Source organism: Oryzias melastigma, linkage group LG19 (genome assembly GCF_002922805.2).
Source record: "Oryzias melastigma strain HK-1 linkage group LG19, ASM292280v2, whole genome shotgun sequence".
In the NCBI taxonomy this organism is placed as follows: domain Eukaryota; kingdom Metazoa; phylum Chordata; class Actinopteri; order Beloniformes; family Adrianichthyidae; genus Oryzias; species Oryzias melastigma.
In genome coordinates, this window is record NC_050530.1 from 17,017,736 (window position 1) to 17,031,251 (window position 13,516).

The window sequence follows — 13,516 nt, forward strand, 5'->3', positions numbered from 1 at the left end:
TTGGTAACTAGGCTATGTCTATAGTACGCAATCTGTAACCTGCTAAACAGGCAAAGCTCATCTTGCACCACTTTACTCTGACAAGCTCTGGTTCTTCACCAAGGACAACATACAAAGAATCACTTGTATTCAGATTCCTTAATTTTTCTAAGTACGCATGTGTTCTCCAGGTGACAGACTGGTAAGGGTGAATGGAGAGTCAGTCCTGGGGAAGACCTACTCACAGGTCATCATGCTTATCCAAAACAGGTAGGAGTTGGCAGCATCAGGAAATCTTTACATTTCTAATGCTACTTCCCAGATCATCACTGATGTATGCCTTTGTGTTTGCAGTGAAGATATCTTGGAGCTCTCCATCATGCCAAAGGATGAGGATGTGCTGCAGTTGGTAAGTGTGAGTATTATCTTCTACTTTCTCTTCACATCCATTCTCTAAAAGGTTGGGAAGGTTAGTATGTGTTTTTTTCTCTGTGAATCAGCTGATCACGTAAGCAGTTACGGTATGTCAATGGGGAAAATGGTTGAAAGCTTAAAAGCTTTACATTTTAGAAATCAAACCAAAGTCTTCCAAGTCTTAAAATGAACTTTTTGGAAAGCAAATATAGGAATTAAAATGAAATGAAACCGGAAAACGTAGGTACAATGGGACATCACTGATTGGAGGAAAAGCAGACGGATGCTCTACCCGAACTGTCTTTTGATCTATTCTAAAAGCTGTTGTCTTTTACATATGATTATGTAATTTTAAGCCAATTTTTTTTCTAAAGTGTGATTTTTTTAAGACATATTTCCTTCAAGCACCAGTAGTTCAGTAGAAACTCCCCTTTGATTTGTGAGCGAGACCACTGGCGCTGAGTAAGCCTGACCTCACTTCCCGTCATCCATCTTTTTACACTCTCACTTTTACACTTACACTTTATTGCTGTTTGCCCTTTTTCATTGTCTTTAGGATTTTTTATATGTTTTAGTGTTGACAGATTTGAGCTTCAGGGCCACCGTACCCAACTGAAAGCTGTGAAAACACATTTCTTTCGTTGTAATTTAATTATAGTACCTAGAAGCCTAATTTCAGATGAAAAAAGAGAAAAACTGTCTGAGTATTACCATCGTTTTTGTGAACGGCTCATAAAAATCTTGATTTCTTCATCCTCTGCCATCTCCAGCTGCTCTGACAGTTTTATCTTTGATGTTTTACGTGTTGCTGTGCACTTCTTTCTGCAGGCGTACTCCCAAGATGCCTCTCTAAGGGGCGATATCCTTCGCTCAAGTAAGGGGCTGGATCTCAGAGAATCCCCTCCCCTCTGCTACCCTTCCACCAAGTGTCAGCCCAGTCCTGGCAGCCACACACCCCCGGACAATTGGCAGTGCAGACTCAGTGCAATGGATAATTGCCCCTCTGCTGACGCCGTCCTCACCCCCGGCTGGTCCGGGGTTTCTGACGAGTCCAGCTACGGTCCGGCACGGAGAAACGGAGGACAGTTCTCTGCCATCAATGCACTCGATTTTCATTTTGCTAACCACAATGCTGCCATTGCCTCTGCAACACTGCCCCCACCTCGAAAGAACAGCCTGCCAACCTCCTTCCGTTCATACACCAGCCCCCCCTGCAGCCAGGCCCTGTCGGACTGGTACTACAGCCAGGCCAAGGTGGCAGAGCACGTGTCCTCCCACCACCGCAGTATATCTCAAGATCAACTAGAGGAGCTGGGGTTGAGTCTGGCACTTGGCCCCGCCCTTACCACCTCTGCTGGCCAACGCAGAAGAGAAACCCTGCTACTCCACCACCCAGCAGCTGCTGCATCCCATGACCCCCGCTGGTTGAGGGGTTGTGGCAGAACATCGGACTCTGGGGGCAGGCCCTGCTCAGAGAGCCTAATGGCAGCCTATGCTGAATACGAGCACAACTATGGGCGCTCCGTGGAAACTCTAACACAAGCCTCACAGCTGGTCTCCTCGCGTTCCAAAATCATTCCCCAGAATCCTGAGCAAAAAGCCTCAGGAGGACATCAACACAGCACAGCCCCTACCATGATGCCACCTAGCAGCAGGCAGCCAGGTCAGCAGGTAGCCGAACCCCAAACGAGACGAGTGAAAGAGGAGGAGCTGGGGGGGTATAAAAGTCGAAAACCCTCCAACAAAGCCGGTCACGTCCTACAACACACCCAGTCTCTCAGGGAACCCAGCTATAGAGGCCCCCACCTCCACTGGAGCCCCGGCACCACAGAAAACAAGGAAATAGTGCTGTCAGCCCGGCCCCAGTCTGCTACGGTTCTGTCTGCCTCAGATGAGGAGGCAGTCCAGGCTGGGGAGTACAGAGAGGTCATGTCCTCAGAGTTAGTGTTGAGACCAAAGCCCCCTTTGATGCCTTCACACTACAGTCCACCAGCAGAGGTGTCTTCCCAGCTGACTTCAACCACACCCTCGCCTGGATCTACCCCCAGCCGCAGAGCCAACGGCAGTTTGGCACAGCATGCCTTTGACTCGCTGTCCTCTATTCCCTTCATAGGTTAGTCAAGTTTTCTCTGTTGCATTTGATTACTGATCAGGAAATCTAAATGACAACCTAAATGTCTTTAAAAAAAACAAAAACATTTTTCATGTTGATCTGAAGCCTCTGTTATCAAAATCTCCTCTGAAGGGGCGTGGCTTTCAGAGCTGAGCTTAGTAGCCTCGCCCTTGATCCCAACTGTCTGATTATGATAGTAAAAATCTGATCGGAAGATTGCTGGTTTGATTCCCACCTTGTCCACCCATATGTCAAAGTGTCTTTGGGGAGGACACTGAACCCCAAATTGCCTCTGGTGGAAGGTGGGTGCCAATGTTTGGCAGCAGAGCTACCACCAGTGTGTGAATGTGTGAATGAGTCTGTGACTGTGTAGTGCTTTTCAAAGAAGGTAGAAAAGCACTATACAAGTATACACCATTTACCATTGCAGCTGATCTCATTTAACTGTCCACTTCTTTTTCTCTACAATCAATCCTGTCTTCAGGCAGCATTAAAAGCCGTCGGTCCTCCTATCTTCTGGCCATCACCACTGAAAGGTCCAAGTCCTGCGATGAGGGTCTCAACACATTCAGAGAAGAAGGGCATGTCTTTTCGTGAGTAAATAATGATTTTATCAATTATTTTCTAAAGCTATCTTCAAAAGCCAACCTACAAGGCCAGACTGCTCCATCTGGTTGTCAGCTCGAGAACTGTGACTCATCTCTGTCCTCTCCAATTAAGAGAGACATTCTCCGCAGGTGTTCTTTGCAGGAGTGTTTTACACCGGTGCATTCCTGTTTTGCAGCACTTGGTGATGTAAGGATTGACCTGGTCGGGCACATAGACTGTTTTGCCCATTTTTTGCCAACAGACAGTCTGTATCAATCTGTGAGGGCAGTTATGGTCCACTCTAAAAACTTAATGTACGTTTGGGTCGACTGAGTCTTTCCACCCTCCTTTCCAATAAATCCAACTCACCACCAGGTAGTGATCAGTGGACAGCTCTGCCCCTCTCTTTATCCGAGTGACCAAGACACATGACTGAAGGTTGCCTGAAACAACTACAAAGTTGATCATCAACCTCCTGCCAAGGCAGTCCTGGTGTCAAATGTATTGATGTGCAACCTTATGCTCAAACATGTTCATTATGGACACACTATGATGAGCACAAAAGTCCAAGAACAGAACACTGCTTGGGTTCAGTTCAGAGAGACCATTCATACCTCTCCGAGGGACACCAAGATGAATGGGTACTCCAAACTGCTGTTCGGTCCTTAGGCCGAAACCACAATCAGAGACTTATCCAACATCTGAAGGCGAGGGGACATGACCCTCTCGTCCATCGTGGGGAATTCCAGTACTTAGGGGGTGAGCTGGGGGCTCACGAGTAAGCCAACTTTGGCCCGTCTGCTTCTCACCATGCGTAAGTCCAGAATGGTTGACAGTTCAACCCCTCTTGAAGGACTAAGTTTCAGAACCCACGGTGTACGGGAGGTTAGGCCAACTATGTCTAGCCAGTACATCCAAGTTCAGGCTCCTTCCCTCCCAGAGAGGGATGGAAAGTCAAGTTCGATGCAGGGTTTTGGGCCGCCAAGACACTCGCCTTCAACTGCCACCCAAACCACATTACACCAGCCCCTTCTGAGCTCTCCTACTGGTGATGGGGTCATGGGAGAGGGATTCCACATTGTACCCTCAGACTCGACCCAATTGGGGCCTGTAGGAAACTTAGACAACACCACCATATTTTGTACAATAAATCAAAGAACATAAACACTGGAGCTCTGGTGTTGAAGGCTTAGGAGGGAGAAAATAGCACATTTGATGTTTATTGTGGAGTTATAGAGTAATTGTGTTTGAGATACAAAGTGTTGTTTGCTAATCTGAACTGTGCTCTGTGTGTTCTTCAGAAAACTACCAAAGAGGGTCAGGAGCTTCTTCACTGATGGGGTTAGTTCTTGTCAAAAGTTGGCTTCATGTATTTCTTGGGTGGTTTAAGCGTGTTAACATGCTCTCACTGTGTTTCAGTCACTGGAGAGCTTGCAGGCTCAGGAGGAGGCCTGCTCAAAGCGTCACTCCACCTCAGAGCTGGGAACCACAGCCTTTAGTGATGTCCGCAAGGAGGGCTGGCTGCATTACAAACAGATCCTGACAGAGAAGGGAAAAGTAAGTGTATATCGCAGCCATGATTTTTACAGGAAAGTGTGTGCTCAGCTAAGACAGAGAAGGACATTTTTCCCACCATCAGCTGACTGCAGTGTGGGAAACCAAGACCATGGCTATGCTAATGAGAGATTGCTTTACTGAACATTCTTCTGCTGTTCTCACACTAACACAATGAGACTGTGGTTGGGACCATAATGGATCCTAAGACTTTTCTGTGTTCTGAGTCCGCAGACAACTGGGCAACTCTTGTGTCGTGGAATGCTGGACATTTGAACCTTTGGAGAATTGGCAGTTTAGACAGAGTCAGACTGCATTTTTGCTTTTGTTTACACTATTTTTCTTCATCAAGTGGAGACATGAGTGGACTATGTTCAAAAAATATTAACTGAGAATCAAAGTTCAGTCCTTTTAGACAAGGCCCAATACTACCCTTCAAATAAGGAACTGATGCCTAACTTAAGCATACGAGTTCCAGGATACCATCCATCCATCCACCCATCCACCCATCCATCCATCCAAGAAAGTACAAATCTCCCTCTCCCACCTCTTCCGGCTCTTCCAGGTGGAAATGGAGGCTCTCCAAGGCTGTAGGGCCTCTTACTGAATAGACATGCTTGCGATGCCTCTTTATGAAGAGTCCAGGAGTTATTTTTGCGAGGTATCCAAGCTCTCTCAACTGACTCTTCTATTAAGGGAGAGTAGCAGTTTTTCTCCAAATTCTTCCAGGATGTTAGAGCTTTGCCAACCATCTTTTCTGGAGACCCCAACCATAATAAGAGGGAAAATCAGTTTTGCAAAATGTAGTTGTTCACAATTCACAATTTTCACGTTAAAAAACTTCAAAAACTTGAAGATGAAGAAGAAAAAATAACATAAAGATCTAAAGTCGTTACTCCTGTCTCTGTGTTTGTCATTGTAGAAAGTGGGCGGCAGTATACGACCCTGGAAGCACGCCTTCACAGTGTTACGCTCCCACCTGCTTTTCCTCTATAAAGACAAGCGGGAGGCTGTGCTCCATGCTGCAGGGGCGGGGCCTAGCCAGGAAGAGCATCCCCCGATCTGTATCCGTGGCTGTCTCATTGATATTGCCTACAGTGAGACCAAGCGAAAGCACACCCTGAGACTGACCACGCAAGACTTCTGCGAGTACCTGCTGCAGGCCGAGGACAGGGACAGCATGTTGGCCTGGATCAGGGTCATCAGGGAGAGCAGCAAAACAGACAATGAGGTCAGATTTGCATTTGATATAATGCGCACATTAATACACAGGAGTTATCTAACTCATCTGCCTTGACCTCCAGGAGATCGGTTTCTCAAGACAAGCTCTCATCAACAAGAAACTGAATGATTACCGCAAACACAGGTCAGCAAGATAAACCTGGTTCAAAACAGTTTCTTGTTGTGTTGTGGCTTTGGAGTAAAGCTTTTCATCCTGGGTGTCTGTTCATTGTGCAGCCTGACAGGAAACAAGCCAGACTCTTCGCCAAAATCCCACCGAATGATGCCTCCCTTCCTTTTTGCCAAAACTGACAACGCTTCTGTGAACCGAGTCTCCAGATCAGGTTGGTCCCATCATGGTTTCGCTTTACAGTCATCTAAATGCTGTTGAGTCAAAGTATCCGTGACTAAAATATCCTGTTATGATATGATCAGTCAAAATGATCCAGACATTCAACTTCACGTTAGAACACGTTTCTGTGTCGTGCCCATAGATGAGAACAAGGCACTGTGGGGCATCAGTCTCATGAAGAAAGCAAAGAAGACAAGCAGCCCCAAAGCTTTTGGGATTCGACTGGAGGACTGTCAACCTGCTGTCAACCATAAAGTAAGTGAGACCACATTGGAAGACACAAAGTAAGATGAGAACAAAGATAACGTCTTAATTTACAGTAAACCAGAATTTGTAACTTTGCTATTATGGAGTAATTGGTCGAAATTGTGGATATATTTTTGTTCTGCTACTGGTGGTTCCTATTATGAAAACTACAAGGGAACTACTACAAGCTCAACAATAAGATACTGAACAAAGACGAAGAGGCAAGCATTATAAGAATGCACTCATTGGCCACTTCTTTAGGTACACCTGTCCAACTGCTCAGTAACGCCAATTTCTAATCAGCCAATCACGTACCAGAAACTCAACCCATTTAGGCATGTAGACATGGTAGAGATAATCTGCTAATGTTCAAACCGAGCATCAAGATGGGGAAGAAAAGGGATTGAAGTGACTTTGAACGTGGCATGGTTGTTGGTCTGAGTATTTCAGAAACTGCTGGGATTTTCACCCACAACCACCTCTAGGGTTTACAGAGAATGGTCAGAAAAAGAGAAAATATCCAGTGATTGGACGTTCTGTGGGCAGAAATGCCTCTTGAAGCCAGAGGTCAGAGGAGAATGTCCAGACTAGTTCCAGCTGATAGAAAGACAACAGTAACACTAATAACCAAAAAACATTGGAAAAACATTGTCTGGTCTGATGAGTCTCCATTTCTGCTGCAACATTTGGATAGTAGGGTCAGAATTTGGCATCAATAACAGGAAAGCGTGGATCAATCCTGCCTTGTATCAACGGTTCAGGGTGGTAATATAATGGTCTGGGGGATATTTTCTTGGCACACTTTGAACCTCTTAGTACCAAGTGCACATGGTTACAACGGCATAGCCTTGACCATGACAATGAGTTCACTGGACTCAAATGGCCTCCACAGTCACCAGATCTCAACCCAAAAGAACACTTTAGGGATGTGGTAGAACGGGAGATTTTCATCATGGATGTGCAACCGACAAATCTGCAACAACTGTGTGAAGCTATTATGTCAATATGGACCAAACTCTGAGGAATGTTCCAGAACTTTGTTAAAGCTATTCCACTGAAGGATTAAGGCAGTTCCGAAGGCTAAAATAGGTCCAACTTGGTACTAGCAAGGCGTACCTAATAAATTGGCCAGTGTGTATAGACGTAAAGAGTATTCCTACATAACCCTAATCCTTCTCAGGACTTGCTTGGTTACACAAACCCTCAGAGGAGTCTCACGTCTGCCCACAGTTTGTTCCTCTCATTGTGGAGATGTGCTGTGGAGTTGTGGAAACCACGGGTCTGGAGTACACTGGAATCTATCGTGTACCTGGTAACAATGCCATGGTGTCCAACCTCCAGGAGCATCTCAACAAGGGCCTGGACATCAACACCACTGAAGAGGTGTGGAAGCCGTGCCTCACATATCTGAAAACCCTCAGTTTTGGGTTGAGTCTTCAAAGTGTTTTCAGAGATGGAATTGTTTTTGTGATTCTGCTTCGCTGTTTTTACAGAGATGGCAGGACCTCAATGTCATAAGTAGTTTGCTGAAATCCTTCTTCAGAAAACTGCCTGAGCCTCTGTTCACTGATGGTAAGAAAGTTGAGAAAAAACTTTTTTGATTGAATGTTAATGACACTATGATATCTCTTTGTTTTTGTTACTGGTCTGTCATTTCATTAATGAATTAACTTCGTATATCAGGTTTCCAAAGTGCTTTTTAACAATAAAAGCAAATACAAAAGTCCAGGAAATAACAAATGGGGAACATTTGATACTTAAAGGGGTTTGAGGGGATTGTGGGTGCTCTTATAGTAAGAATAGAATGATGTTGAGCACTAATTTAGATATAGTCTAGTGTGAAGTCAGTACTGAGAAGATCTTCCTTGAATGACCAAAGTATCTTCTGTTAAGAAAGCAGATCTGGGGTTTTGTGATTCAAACACTGGCAAACACCTTTTTCAAAATTCAAGTTTGGCTGATTCAAATGACAACCACAAAGATTGGTCTGTTGAATAACCATAATGAGGTAGCACAGATAAACAGTTCATCTTACTGACTTTTAGAGTTCTTAGCAAATATGAGAGAATTCACTTGCTGAAACCAAACTCAGTTTAAGGTTTGTATTTGATCAACACATTCTCACTCCCAAGTCATCACATATTGATGCTTGGTTAAGGACCACTCCGCGTCACTGATGTTTTGTGTGTCCCCAAGTTGTCGTTTTTGACGTACTGGCAGTTCTCATTAAGTCACGGGTCTCCAACCTCTGGGACGCGGTCCAGGACCGAAACTTGAGCGCACTGGTACTTAAACCTGGTACAGGTACCCTAACCCAACACTGGACCTGACGCTTTACCGTCTCCGAACTGGTATCGGGCACGGACCGGACACAGTACCCGGACACAAACCAGTACCAGGTTATGGTTAGGGTACCTGTACATCCTAAGGACCAGAGTGCATGCAGTACCACATCTGGTACAGTGTCCCAATAGTTGGAGCCCCTTGATTTTATGAACAGCCAGCACATCAAAAGATGACAAGTTAGGGACACCCGAAACGTCAAAGAGTGGCCTTAAGGGGGAAGGAGCCTTAACCAAATGTCAATATGTGACGACTTGGGAATGAGAATGTTCGTTTGATCCCAGTGGACATAATTTGCATTTGAATCCTTTAGGCCTCAGACTCACAACCTAAAAAAGACTAAAACATTTAAGCAAAGAAATTGTAGATGTTTCTGAACTTAAGAGAATATTTTAAAGAGAACTTGGAATTATTTAAGTCCTACTCTGATGTCTTGACATTTTTCTGTTAACTGAAAAGCATTTTTAAATGAATAACAACCGGGCAGACTTAATGTAAAATCTGGGATTCTGAAATGGACACAAGTCAGTTGGAGAGTCAAATTTAGTAAACATTTTATGACCATAACCCAACAAACAAATGGTTCTTTTATGGTGTTGTGATTCCAGTTAAAAAGAAATAAAAATGACTTTTTGACCGCATGAGATTATTTTAAAAAGCAGTATTGTTGTGAAAAAGAAACTTAAAAGTCTACCAAACACAAACCTTTTGTAGCTTTTGTTTTTATCTGCAATAAATAAAGAAGTCGATGGCATCAACATGTTTGGAATCAAATCACACATTTTCACAATCACCATACACACACATTTGTCAGTGACAGTTTTATTTAATCTAAACTATTTTATTTAAACTACAATTCTTAAAAATAAATATATATTAGCTAAATTTTGTTTTGTTGACGCTACCCCTGTAATGTTGAAACATCCATCATTGTTCTGTCTACAGACAAATACAGTGACTTTATTGAAGCCAATAGGATCAAAGACACGGAGGAAAGGCTGAAAACCATGAAGAAACTGGTATGTTCAAAAGACCCAGATATACACTTTATTCATGCTTGGAGCATAAATTCTGTTAATCTGTTTCTTGGTTCGTTCCAGATTCACGACCTTCCAGATTACTATCATCACACCCTGAAGTTCCTGGTTGGCCATTTGAAGAGAGTGGCAGATCACTCTGAAAAGAATAAGGTAACGTTGTTGTGGGGGAAATCTCTTTTTGCACATGTGAACTGTGATTAGTGACAGGTCTTACACCTCGTTACACAGATGGAACCTAGAAATTTAGCCCTGGTGTTTGGCCCCACACTGGTAAGGACGTCGGAGGACAACATGACCGACATGGTCACCCACATGCCCGACCGTTACAAGATAGTGGAGACTCTCATTGTGCATGTAAGAACCCAGCGCAGCAGCAGAATATTTATCTGTCTCTCAGCTCATCCCTCCTGATCTTCCTTTAACAGCACGACTGGTTCTTCAGCGATGCGGATCTGGACCAGGATGAGAAGGTACCTTGTTGTGTTTTTGTTGCTGGAAAGAACAGCATGAGTGGAAGGACTGCTCATGCTCAGATGTCCTTTGTCACATTGTGTGTTCATTTGTAGGCTCCTGAGGACAAGCAGGGCATCGAGCCTGCGCCCAACATTGACCATCTGCTGTCCAACATCGGGCGTCCGGGTATGCCTGGAGACACTTCAGGTGAGGATGAAGCTGCTGTTTGGATCCTGGATGTGGGTTTAATTCTGGGATGAGCAGACTGAGAGAGGATTTTACAAGCATTTACATTTGGTTATTAAAAAATGCTTCATCTAAGGTGACCTTGGATGAGATCAGCAGTGGAGATAACACAATGCTTTGGCGCTTGGGATCAACATAGCTGCTAAACCCATTGTGTCTTTTCATGTTTTGCCATTTTTTCTGGTCATTTGGACATGTGTGAGGGATCTGGTTAATAGTAGTTTGGTTGTTAAGGGATAACATTAAAAGAAAGAAGAGGTTTGATACATGTTTAACAAAACAGTCTTCTTTCAGAGTTTCTAATGAAAGCTGTTCACTTTTAGAACATCACAGAGGCCCACGAAGATTGACCTTTGTGCATTTTGACCTTTAAGATAAAAAAATAGAGACTTATAACTTCTTGAATTCATAAAAAAAAATTGATAATTTATGGTATTTTTCACACAATAGGGCACACGGTTAACAATTTGTCTATATTTGAACTTATAAGGCGCATTAAGCGACACAAAAGAGTCAGAGGCCATTTTAAGCACATTGTTTTCACAAAAATTGTTCGACCACAATGCATTGTGGTCTATATTCCCTAATGTAGTGAGCATCGACGCACATTGGTTTTTTGCAAAGACTTCTGGGAAATTTCTAGGGCACTCAATTTTGGAATTATAGATTCGGCGCTGGCAGCTACGGGCTAACTTAGATGACTGGCGACTGTTCATGATGTCATCGAGTGGTTGTAATGTCAAGGTTTGAAGACACTATTTTTCATATCTCTTGGCTTGGAGGGCTAAATGTAGGGTAGGGAGAAGATGTGGGGGAGTAATTTGGATTCGGCCTTGCAAAGATTAACTCTGGTGGCAGAGCATGGAACTAATAGTTCTCTGAGATGCTCGAAGAGTTTTACCTCTGTGTTCAACAGGCAGCCATGACTAGAGGCTGACCTGAGCTCCTCTCTGTCCCTGTTTGCTCTGCTCTCGTGTTCCTGGATTCTCACCACCTCTTCCGCTCTGTCTCAATCTCTCTCTTCTGGACCTTTCTGCACCCTCCCCGCCTCACCTTTCTAGCTGAGACATTGGACCAGCCTCTTCGGTAGGAGCAGGTCTTCCTCCTTGCGTGTTTGGGTGTTGGTGTGCATGTCTGGACTCATTTCCTCCTCTGTCTCGTACAGTGTTGGTTCCTTCACCTCTCATCTGTCGTGCTAAAGCCATTGGATTCACTTAAAAAATGATTTCCTCTTGAGAGGTTGCAGTTGGATTGTTCTTGCATTTCCATCAGGACTGCTCCTCCTTCTCAACAGAGGTGTAAAGTTCTTCCTCTTCTTTTTTTCAGGTTCCACCACCAGCGATTCTTTTAAGTCCAAGGTAAGACAAATCCTTCTTAAGTTCACTCTTGAGCTTCTGATGGTTTCCTGACTGGAATTCCACTTCTCAGATCTCATCAACCCCCAAGAAAGACCTGAATCCCATGGACTTCCTTCCCAAGTCCATTGTCTCAGCTGTGACCCGGAAACGTAAGAAATGCCTGAGCGCCCCCCCCAGCAGCAGCAGCATCGACGAGGACTCTGACCATGAACCAGTGAAAGCCACCAACTATGGAGAAGAGGAGGACAGAGAGGAGGAAGAGCCAGCCAAGGAGGGACATACCTTTTCCAAAAGCGAGCAAGGGCAGGGGGGAGACGAACCGACTCCAGACAGCGCTGGGGGAGCAGAGGAGTGGAGAGAAGACCTGGAAAAGGAGATTGAAATTGGAAACAGGGGAAGAAGCGACTTACCTTCACCCCATCACTCTGGTCTTCGAGCCCCGCCTCCTATTGACCCTTACCCTCTAAAGGGCCACAGTCCGGCCAGAGGACGACCTATTCCCTTCTGGGTCCCCCCCAGCATGTATCCCAACCTATATCAGCCGCCCAGCCGTCAGGGGATGCAGCCGCCCCACATGGGCCAGTCAGTCCGATTCAGGAAGAACATTGGAGAACGGGCCAGGGCCCGGTCCATGTGCTTGGACAGTGAGCTGGACAAGAGTGAGCGGAGAGCCAGAGGATGGAGAGCAGACAAGGTGGAGGTGATCAGGGTGATGGAGGGGACAATGGGGCCACGGGGATCAGTTCTTAGTCCTGGGTCACTCCAGAAAATGGATTCCCTCCCTTTCTCGTTCTCTTCTCCTTCCTGGATCGACCCGAGAGCTCAGAGGTCTTCCACTGTGGTCCTGAGGGGGTTGGCCCCACGGGACAAAACGAGGGCACTGCGGCGCCACACTGTGGTGGTTTGAGACAGTCTACCCCCCAGCGTGAGGCTAAGTTGTATCCAATACACCCTGACCTCCTGACAATTGCTATTTCCACTTTCAAAGATGAGAAAACGAGGCTTTAAGCAGCAAACTGTGGAGGAAGGGACCCACTCACCCCACTTCTCTACACTAATCTTGTTTTTAAATGGTGTGAACAAAAACAATATCTGATGTGTTCTCTGAGCAGGAAAGGAAACAGGTTCTTCTATATGTGTTCAGTTTGACCCCTTTGTGAAGTGACCTGCTCAAAGTGAAATTCTGCCTAAATGAATTTTTGAGTTGAGAGGTACTTAAGGCAGTTTAAAGCAAACTGAACTGTTACAGTAAAAGCATCCAAACATTCATGAAGACAGACAGCCTGCAGGTCCAAGAAGCGTCTTGACAAAAACAGGCCAGCAAATAATCTGGATTTTTGTTTTTTCTGCGATGGAATTGATGAAAAAGTAACTTTTAGTTTTGTAAAAACGTGAAGAAAACATGTCGGCCGCCCCTTATCTCCAGCCGTCTCTGTATCTCTGCACGCTCCTACCGTTCAAGGACCAACTTATAACTTCTAACCTGTTTATATGAATATAAAATAAATTATTTGTTTTGGAATGGGTCTGTTGGTTATTTTGGGGATGACTAAGGAATGGAGTATTTCCCATAATGCAACAGCTGCACTGGAGGACGCTTTTTTTCCTC

General features: G+C 44.8%; 1 protein-coding gene across 6 annotated transcripts in view; it reads left to right on the top strand.

Annotated features, from left to right (window-relative positions):
• arhgap23b (Rho GTPase activating protein 23b) overlaps positions 1–13,429 on the top strand; it is a 42,948-nt gene extending 29,519 nt beyond the window's left edge. For 4 of the 6 annotated variants that reach the window (XM_024263401.2, XM_024263398.2, XM_036217166.1 and 1 more), the window contains exons 5-23: positions 171–249; positions 334–394; positions 1,222–2,506; positions 2,991–3,099; positions 4,396–4,435; positions 4,514–4,651; positions 5,571–5,879; positions 5,953–6,014; positions 6,107–6,213; positions 6,364–6,476; positions 7,698–7,850; positions 7,961–8,039; positions 9,756–9,829; positions 9,911–10,000; positions 10,079–10,204; positions 10,276–10,320; positions 10,417–10,510; positions 11,876–11,907; positions 11,978–13,429. In XM_024263401.2, coding sequence (XP_024119169.1) covers positions 171–249; positions 334–394; positions 1,222–2,506; positions 2,991–3,099; positions 4,396–4,435; positions 4,514–4,651; positions 5,571–5,879; positions 5,953–6,014; positions 6,107–6,213; positions 6,364–6,476; positions 7,698–7,850; positions 7,961–8,039; positions 9,756–9,829; positions 9,911–10,000; positions 10,079–10,204; positions 10,276–10,320; positions 10,417–10,510; positions 11,876–11,907; positions 11,978–12,814 — 3,833 coding nt within the window. In that variant the 3' untranslated portion in view covers positions 12,815–13,429. Of the gene's footprint in view, positions 1–170; positions 250–333; positions 395–1,221; positions 2,507–2,990; positions 3,100–4,395; positions 4,436–4,513; positions 4,652–5,570; positions 5,880–5,952; positions 6,015–6,106; positions 6,214–6,363; positions 6,477–7,697; positions 7,851–7,960; positions 8,040–9,755; positions 9,830–9,910; positions 10,001–10,078; positions 10,205–10,275; positions 10,321–10,416; positions 10,511–11,610; positions 11,636–11,875; positions 11,908–11,977 lie in introns of all 6 variants that reach the window. The other 2 variants (XM_036217168.1, XM_036217167.1) reach the window with 2 other exon arrangements.
• Positions 13,430–13,516: the final 87 nt, after the last annotated feature.